General features: G+C 49.2%; 1 protein-coding gene across 2 annotated transcripts in view; it reads left to right on the forward strand.

Annotated features, from left to right (window-relative positions):
* The window catches only part of LOC122391533 (3-phosphoinositide-dependent protein kinase 1-like), a 62,001-nt gene extending 52,870 nt beyond the window's left edge, over positions 1-9,131 (forward strand). For both annotated transcript variants that reach the window (XM_043385561.1, XM_043385560.1), the window contains 3 exons: positions 5,499-5,696; positions 6,627-6,893; positions 7,306-9,131. In XM_043385561.1, coding sequence (XP_043241496.1) covers positions 5,499-5,696; positions 6,627-6,893; positions 7,306-7,404 — 564 coding nt within the window. In that variant the 3' untranslated portion in view covers positions 7,405-9,131. The remainder of the gene's footprint in view (positions 1-5,498; positions 5,697-6,626; positions 6,894-7,305) is intronic.
* The last annotated feature ends 746 nt before the right edge of the window (positions 9,132-9,877 follow it).

Here is a 9,877-nt window from a genome sequence, read left to right on the forward strand (position 1 = left end):
CAGCAGCTGGTTGTATATTTCACGGTTCTTGGGCGTCAGGCTTTCCGTGATGTAGAGTTCTGATGTCCCCCGCGACTCCCGCCTTGATCCGTTGAACAGTTCAAAGCGACCGTCGTAGACTGCGTCTCGCATGCGACGTTTCACAAAGCGAACGACCACCTTGTTATTTGCCTGTAGTCTGTGAGCCGCCTGAATGTCCGCCGTCGTCATTTTCAGCCACGGGAACCTCTGGTTCAAGACTTGGGTGACCTTCTCTTCAACGTCTTCGTCGGTGGTTCTGGAGATGAAGTCGTCGCACGCCAGGATCAGCATGGAGAGACGACGGTTGAGGTCGATTCCCTCCGTCCGCTCTTGCAGCTCATCCAGGGCCTGCCCTTGGCGTTCCAGCTGCTCCTGCAGACTGCGGATCTCGACGTCCTTATCCATAACCTCTCCTTCCAGGACTTCGATCTTCCGCTGCATGCTCTCAAACTTGGCCTCGAAAGCCGCGATGACGGTCGCGATACCTCCGTCGAGCATGCGTTGGAACCGAGACATGGCCGCGTCGCTGAGCTCCACGGAAGCCAAGGTGTCGGCAGCTTCTGCCGCTTTAGCGGAAGGTGCAGTCTCTCTCGGTGACTTGGACTGTCTGCTTACCGCCGGACGCTTTGACTTCCTACCTTCAGCTCGGGCAACCATCTCCGGCACGGAGAACTGGCGTTTTCTCCGGCCGGCGGTGCCGGCACTCGTCTCAGACTGAGAGGTCGCGTCGGTGAAGACCGCGTCCTCACCGCCACTTTCAGTGTCTGTTATCACCATAATTCACTCGCTCGTCTGTTTCGCGCTTTTACGCACTCGGCGTAATAACTTTTAGCGTCACTCGCTCGCACTGCACTGTTCTGAGCGCGTTCACGCCGCCCGGGCGCTCACTGCAGTTGGTGACATACCAGGGAAATAAGCTAAAATTAGAGCGCTCTATTTATTGCTCCTGCCCCATGTTGAAGAGATACCCCTAAAAGCGTGATCTTTTATCGGCCCTTACGCAGCAAGGCAGTAATTCTCAGACCGGTGGATGGTATCAATAGAAAGAGAATGCGTCAAAGATTAACATGAATTAATTAAAATAACATTGAAATGTTAATTAAGCGTGGAAATTAGTCCCAAACATAAGCTAATTATTGCTCCTACCTCGGCGACGGCGCTCCCCGCAGTCGGCGGAGAAGCTAAAATAAAAGCCACCATCCCCCTCCGTAAGTCAATTTTAGAGCGGCCGAGTGGGCCGATGCGGGGCCACCAAACTGAGGTGAGACGTGGCTAGTAATTGCAAACCGCCATAGAAATCAATATCTTAAGACGTACAATATGGGATGATTACTCTGAAGCTGGAGTGAAAGCATGAGTAGATTGCAAGAAACGAAATGCATAGATGGGTTGAATTAGGTATGTACAATAGGCACAGCTCAGATGAAGCCATTTCTATGATGTTGACATATGACCATGACATAACCCTTCCTCTCCTCACCTATGACCTAAGTGCATTGGCAGTTACCGGCATAGTTTTTTAGCACGAGTGTAATTCGCCATCGGACCGCAATACATGTTGCTAGGCTGCTGCAATTACAACGAACATACGAATACAGCCTTCATTTGTAGACGTTTGTTTTTTAGGCGGTCTTTGACGTGCAAGGGGGCATACCTGTCGACAACTTGAGTTTCTCCGAATTTCAAAAACTCCCAGAATTTCAATTCCTTATGCACTGTTGTAGGTACAGCTATGTTCACAAGTTTTCGTTTCCTCCTGTTCTAAAAAGGATGATATTTGTCGATTTCGTGCGTCGCTGATAGGAGGGTGCGTTTAATAATTAGGCCCAACGCTTTCTGCATCCGCGAGTACCTTCAAAAGGGAACAACAGTTTCCATTTATTACACTATGGGACATGTGACAAAATGACCACTGGAACACGCATGAAACGGAGCTCATATTCCTAAAAATGTCTACAATCACTTCTTTTCTGACACTATTAGCAAATACCATCTCAAGTTAGGTGGTTGACAGACAGTCAATGGAGATCTGGGGAGACTGAGTGATGCCAATTCACCACTTAACTGATAATGAGGGCCGAGGGAAGAGAAACATGCAACATGCACAACTGACAACTTGACAAGTGACAAAACACTACCACTATTGCGCAGTGCACAACAAATTACAGCAGCCAGCCCAAAAATGCTTTTGGTGGCTAATTGCAAAACAAGTCACTAATAAATGTCTTAGTTGCAGCTGAACACTGCACAATAATCACACTGTTCACACATTGAGTGAGATGCCACAGGTGGTTTGAATCACACTTTGGTTCAACTGCAAATCTGAAGTGTTGTCATGAGGTTCATTCATGCCTCCATGATCACAGCACTTTGGTTGTGGTTGGCATAACACTTGTAGTCTGCAGAGTTCCACATGAACTGCAGACACCTCATCTGGTGGTCTTCATGTTGCTCAACTTCTTCAGGAGGCAAATGTCGACCACCCAGCGGAAGCATGGTCCTGCAGAAAAGAAAGGTAATGCATAAGGTACAAACATTATCTGCTGAAACAGCTCCTTCTGTTGGCTGTTATTAAACTTTTAACATAGGTAACATAACAACATGTATTCCATGTATATTACATTTGTTGAAGTAAAATACTGCCGGCTATTTCAAAACCAGAAAATGAAATTATATTGTGGCATAATTCACCTGCTCAGCTATCAGTATCAAATAGTAATTAAGTTAATATTTGGCATATTCTATATAACACATTCATAGAATATTCTACTTCACGTCACAAGGACTCACAATCTTTCTGTTGGGTGTTTGATTGACGCATTAACTAAGTTTGTCTTAGGTTTTATTATTGCAAAAAATTCATATTGCATTATTGTATCAAAATACTGCCAGCAATAACAAAACAAGAACATGAAATGCCAATGAGCAAGCCGCCTTTCCTTAAAATTGATTACTTTGAAAGGAATTTTAGTTTCTTTTAAGGAAAAGGAGAAATGAGTATCAGGTAATTATCAGAAAACCACTCAACCAACAAGTGGCTGGGTGGTTTCACAGCAAACATCAAGCCAAAACATATACTTACATCTATCTAACAACTGAGCCATTTGACTACTACAAGGATATGTGAGCAAAATAAGAATCCAATTATCCAATGTTGACTTCCTTGCAAAGTTTATGCCTCATTTTATGAAAATGTGTCACTAGAATATGATACTTATCATCGAATATTATTTAATTTACGATTTATTTCGATCGGAATGCACGTTGAGTCCCGCGCCATTTTCGTCGACGATGAATATGATCGTGTTTCATGAAGAGATAAGGGGTTTCAATGGTCTTTCAAAGCAATAATTTGATGCAAAAATTTGTGGGAAATAATATGAAGCTGGTTCAAATGGCCATCAACCATTTAAAACACCGAAAATACTCACAACTCCGTCCCGACGACCACGCAGCACCGCGCACGCCACACTACTGGCACAATGCCAAAACTGCTGTCACAGCGGAAATGTTTTTTTTTCTCGATTGCAATTGTGGAATTATTTATTAAACAGAAGATGATCTTTCCGAAAAACCGACTGATTTCATACACAGATGCATGGAAAATAAAAAAATCCCGGTAAGTTTATTTGTATTGTTTTGTCGATTTTGACATGCTCCTAGTTTGCAGCCATATTTCGATATGTTCTACAGGGAGTTCAGAATTATTTCAGGACCAATCTTTTCCTCATTCATTTTCCCGTCGATTATGAAATTTTTAGAGCGGAACAATTGGTTTCCAGGCGGTCCGAGCGGTTTCCGTGAGAAGGGTGCAAAAATCGGCGTCATTTTTAGAGCCTCGACACCAGCTCAACACAGGACCCTATGGGAGACGGTGAAGTAGCGGGAGCAATAAATAGAGCGCTCTAATTTTAGCTTATTTCCCTGGTGTGTCACCGACTGACTGGGCCGCACTCACTGAGCCATCCGAGCGCTGCCCGGCCGCCAACCGCTGACCTCGCCCGGGGCGCGGCGACCCGACCGACCGGCTCGGAGGCCAGAGCCCGACTGTCAATGGGCTACTGGAAATGAGAGATATGAATTATGGACTTTAATGCTTTTCAAGGGGCGCTCGGACGTGTTGTCACGTGGTAAAATGTCACACTTCTGAGGCGCTACTGTGTCTGAAATAGGAGGCATATTTTGTGATAGGTCGTGTTTGAAATAATTATTGCGCTGTTATTACCTTATATACTATATTTTTTGACACTGCGATTTGGTTATACATATGCCGTAAGTTCTCCTTCCTGACACTACGTGGCGCTGGCATGTCATTAGTTCCCGTCGCGGACGCTGGGCGGCGCTGCTGTGTCGTTACCCCACCCTCACTTACCTACACGTCACCACTAACCGTAAGCTATCCACCATGAAAACGGTCGGCGATGCTTCCCCTGACTATTTGGAACCTGGGCTCAGTGACCGCCAGCTGACTCATTCACTACGTTTTTTACACGTCTAAATCGATTTAGCCAAATTACACGTGCGTTTTTCTCAAATACTATTCACCCGATGCAAAAAATAAGCGTACATAATATGGTTTTAACTGGCACCTAATCCTACATGTACGTTCTTAAATTATGCCTTAATGCTATGATGGAGCAAATCCATTTTTCAAAATCGGCTTAGCTTGTGCCATGGAAACGTAGCCAGTGCATTGTGTGTCGTTGGTGCCGGACCCCCCCCCCCCTCCCAACTGTGTGTCTGTGTGTTGTTGGTCTCCCCCCAGACCGTATCTGGTGTGTGTCACTGTTCCCTGGACTGTTTGCTGTATGTTGTTTTGTTTGTACCCCCTCAATCTGTGTTTGTTGTGTGCCACAAGTGCCTCACTGACTGATTGTTGTGTGTCGCTGGTTCCTCCAGATATGTGTCTGATGTGTGTCGCTGGTTAATGGTTTCTCCCAGACTGTGGGTCTGGCGTGTGTCGTTGGTCCCCCTCTGACTGTGTTTATTGTGTGTCGTTGGTCCCCCTCTGACTGTGTTTATTGTGTGTCGTTGGTCCCCCTCTGACTGTGTTTATTGTGTGTCGTTGGTCCCCCTCTGACTGTGTTTATTGTGTGTCGTTGGTCCCCCTCTGACTGTGTTTATTGTGTGTCGTTGGTCCCCCTCTGACTGTGTTTATTGTGTGTCGTTGGTCCCCCTCTGACTGTGTTTATTGTGTGTCGTTGGTCCCCCTCTGACTGTGTTTATTGTGTGTCGTTGGTCCCCCTCTGACTGTGTTTATTGTGTGTCGTTGGTCCCCCTCTGACTGTGTTTATTGTGTGTCGTTGGTCCCCCTCTGACTGTGTTTATTGTGTGTCGTTGGTCCCCCTCTGACTGTGTTTATTGTGTGTCGTTGGTCCCCCTCTGACTGTGTTTATTGTGTGTCGTTGGTCCCCGTCTGACTATGTTTATTGTGTGTCGTTGGTGCCCCCTCTGACTGTGTTTATCGTCTGTCTCAGGTGCCAGACGACCTGGAACCGGGTCTCAGTGACCGCCAGCTCACCCAGGTGCTCCTGAACAGCATGTCGCTGGACGACTGGCAGCAGGACTCGGCCTCTCCGCCTGCCAGCTCTCCGGACGAGCCGCCGCCGGCGCCGTCCGACCCCAACCAGAGACTGCAGGCGCGCGCAGCCAGAAACAAACGCAACATCGCGGATGTGAGTGGGACAGGTTATACAGGGGTAGGGTTTGAAATAGTGGGAAGTTATACAGGGTAGGGTTGGAAATAGTGGGAAGTTATACAGTGGTGGCTATGGAAATAGTGGGAAGTTATACAGTGGTGGCTATGGAAATAGTGGGAAGTTATACAGTGGTGGCTATGGAAATAGTGGGAAGTTATACAGTGGTGGCTATGGAAACAGTGGGAGGTTTTACAGTGGTGGCTATGGAAATAGTGGGAAGTTATACAGTGGTAGGGTTGGAAATAGTGGAAAGTTATACAGGGGTAGGGCTGGAAATGGTGGGAAGTTATACAGTGGTGGGTATGGAAAAAATGGGAAGTTATATAGTGGTAGGGTTGGAAATAGTGGAAAGTTATACAGGGGTAGGGCTGGAAATGGTGGGAAGTTATACAGTGGTGGCTATGGAAATAGTGGGAAGTTATACAGTGGTGGCTATGGAAATAGTGGGAAGTTATACGCTACAGGGGTGGGATTTGGGGAGTGGAAAAGGTATACGGGGTGGGTTTGGTTAGGTATAATAGTCTCTATGGCCAGAATGCCCTAAAACATAAATAGCTATTCATGAGGAGAGTGGAAGGCTGGGAATGAGAGGTGTGGGCTGCTGGAAATGAGTGATTAAATTTTGTCCCGTTTTGCTCCCGTTTGAACGTATATATCGTGTCTTGTCCTGACCTTTGCCTCCTACCGTGTACCTTGCGGCTGGGCAGGACATTTCGCTGCATTACTTCTGCCCTTACCCCGCTAACAGATCACTCTTGACCCTAGGTGTCGAAGGGCGGTGTATCTGTAGCCCGTAGGTGGCGCTCTGGCTGATGTTCTGTTCCTTGTCGTTCGCTCTTCGCTCCCTATCCGTTCTTAAAATCGCCCCTTACCGTTCCCGTGACCGTTTCCACTGCCGTGCACCAGGTCCCCGAAGACGAGGCGGCCCGCCGATTGGCCGTCCAGGAGCGCGACAACAAGTGGCACCGGTTCGTCGAGGGCCACCTCATCCTCAAACAGGGTCTCATCGACAAGCGCAAGGGTCTGTTCGCGCGCCGGCGGATGTTCCTGCTGACGCTGGGGCCTCATCTGTACTACGTGGACCCCGTAAACATGGTGCTCAAGGGAGAAATTCCATGGTCGCGCGAACTGCGACCAGAGGTGAAGAACTTCAAACACTTCTTCGTACACACGGTAGGTGGGTGGGGTCGGGAGGGTTTGTGGGTTGGTTCTGATCCTGGGGAAAGGGAAAGGGGGTTCTGGGATAGGACGTCCAAGAACGATGAAGAGTGTCTGTCTCTGTGGTTTGCCGTTACGTGAAGACTTACATTTACATTTGAAGAGTTGCAATGTATCCGTCTGCTCAACTGCTTGTTATCGTGGGCTTCCTCTTAATTTATATGTATATCATGCTCGCCTCTATATTTAATCTTTTTCTTTGCTTTTCATTTTAAATGTTTTATCGTATGTTCTTGTATGTGGCACATTCAGTCCTGTCAAGTGGACGTGTGTTCGACCATCCCATTCTCCCAATCGGCACATCAGTCGTACATCCACACATCTCGTCCCCGGCTCTCTCTTACCTTCCCCTCCCCTGCGTTTACAGCCGGGCCGTACCTACTACCTCGAGGACACCCAAGGCTACGCGCTCGAGTGGGTCAAAGCCATCGAGGAAGTTCGGGTCCATACTTACGGCAGCGATTGACGACCGGCGCGTGCTAGGTCAGCTAGCACCTCCGCAAGATAAACTAGCACCTCCGCGAGATAAACTAGCACCTCCGCAAGGCGAACTAGCACCTCCGCAAGGCGAACTCGCACCTCCGCAAGATAAACTAGCACCCGAGTTCGAAGAGGCTAGCGCCTGCGGCTGATGGCCTAACGCCTCCGTAAGATGAACTAGCACCTCTGTCTGATGGACTAGCACGCCCTGTGTCAGCTCCGCGACTGTCGTGGACGGCCGGCCGCCGCTGTGAGGTTTGCACTCGGGCGAAATGTCCTGTGGCGGCCTCTGAGGATCGTCCAGACCAGCTCGTGGGTAGCAGAACGAACCAGGCGGGTCCTGAGGCACACAGAGACCAGACCATACCGTGCCGGAACCGTGAGGGTGCACCGTGACAGCACGTGACGTTCCTTGTCGATGGCTTCGGTCGTTCGGTAGCAGCGGGGGAAGTCTACTGACGCGTTATGGTCGAACTCCAGTGGTGGCGTATAGTGTGACTGGGTGGTTCTCTGAAACTGATGCCGTACAGCGGGGTGCCGTACACCGGTTAACAGGCGGAGGACGGATAGACGGTCAGACCTCGGAGTCACTGCTCGCTGCGGACGAAGCCCATCCGGCTGACTGGCCGTATTGTGGAAGAGGTACCTGTGCTAGTGACTAGTGAGTGACGAGAAGAGAGAGTGGGATGGAGCTAGGGAGGAGTAGTGAATCGTGATAAGTTAGGTGTGGATCCAGACGGCATCGCCGCCGCCGCTGGGGCAGTGGGGGCGCCGCCGGCACCACAGCGCTTATGGTGACATCTGTCGGCGGCGGCGCGAAACTGAAGTTGTCGACGTGGCCGCACTGGCGCTAATTGTACATAGCTGTGAGCTGACGAAGCGGAGTATCCCTGTTTTGCGCTGGGTCCATCCATGACCCGTCTTTCTAGCAGGCCGCTGGTCGGCCGGACGATGCAGAGTGTGCGGATTCGGCACTGACTTTTGGGAGATGAGCGGGAGACGGGTCTGTCCACGGGGTGACCCTACCTCGCAAAGGCGCCATATTTGAATGGGACGACTGTGCTGCTTCGGCGCGGCAGTGGGGATGCTGGGCTCACTGGATGTTTCTGGGTACCGTCTCTGAGGGGGTCAGCCGAGTGGTTTCCATGGTAACGAACCGCCGCTGACTGTGGATGTGTGTTGGTGCCGTAACCCGGATTCTGGTCGCAGTTTCTTGAGGTTCTCCCGCACGAATCGACGCTAACGGTGATCGTCCGTGCCGGAGACCATTGTTTCGGGCCGAGACCGGTGGTCCTTTGTGGTCCCGCGCCGGTCCGCTCTTCATTTCCCGCCCTCAAAGCGGTCTCCCAACCGCGACACCGTAGCCTCTATCGAGGCATGTGCAATAGCGCGGTTGGGCGTGTGCGAGAGGCTACTGAGTGTTCTTCCGATTTCTTCCAGTCAGCACGTGCTAGAATGGGCGGGCTTTGCAGTGCGAGACCACAAAGATGCCGCGGTCGATGGGGTTTGAACCAACGCACTCCCGATGAATACCTTTGCGATGCAAATACGAGTTGTTGGGTGGTGTGCATTGAGCAATTGTAAATTGTATTGTTGTTGGGTTTGTAAATAAGAAGTATATAAGTCCCCATGAGATGTGAGAATGTTTGAATGGCCAATGATGCACTGAGGTATTTATTTAACCTGCTGGAAATACATGAGGGGTATTTGTTACCTTGCCTTTGTGAAGTTTATCGATATTCGGAATCGGTAACATAATTAGTGAGAACACGTTACTTCTGTTTTTGATGTTAGAACAGAGCTCTCTTGAATCATGAGATTTTGGCGGAAAACGTTTCACTATTTTGCCGAAAGGAAGTAGAATGTCCGCAATGCGCTACCCAACCTCTTCCCGTCTTAGCATTTTAAATAATTGCTCAACGATATTCGTTTGTGTCACCATGTTCACCAGGGCCTTTCGCGCGGTAACCAGTAGCCGATTCACTTGCACAATTACAATTCACCGAGCTAATTCATATTGAACCCAGGAAGCCACAACCCCGCCCCGCGACCAATCCCAACGCTGGGCTTGTGGCGGGCCATGCCGACCTGTGGCATATGACGTCACGTGTGTGTGTGTGTGTCCTTGTGTCCTTAGCCCCAATCCCGACCAATGTTTGTCCTGTGTAAACTGTGCCTTACATCAACACGTCCCGCGCCTGGGGCCAGTTATAGGCTGATCGAGCCGGTAATGGAAAATTTACACCGTTCGTGCTGGCTCGGGGCAATCACGCGCCATCATTGTTGGAGTCTAATTTATTGCAAATGACAATCGCTTGTAAAAGTGGCGTGCAAATGTCCATGTCGTTAGGGGTATGGGATCCTTGCATTCATTAAGGGATTAACCAACAATTACCGGTAGTTTACTCGGAAATAATTAGAGAATACGACCATTGACGGCCATAGATTTGACGGTAGAT

This window comes from Amphibalanus amphitrite, unplaced genomic scaffold, assembly GCF_019059575.1.
Source record: "Amphibalanus amphitrite isolate SeventyFive unplaced genomic scaffold, NRLGWU_Aamphi_draft 000443F_arrow, whole genome shotgun sequence".
NCBI lineage: Eukaryota > Metazoa > Arthropoda > Thecostraca > Balanomorpha > Balanidae > Amphibalanus > Amphibalanus amphitrite.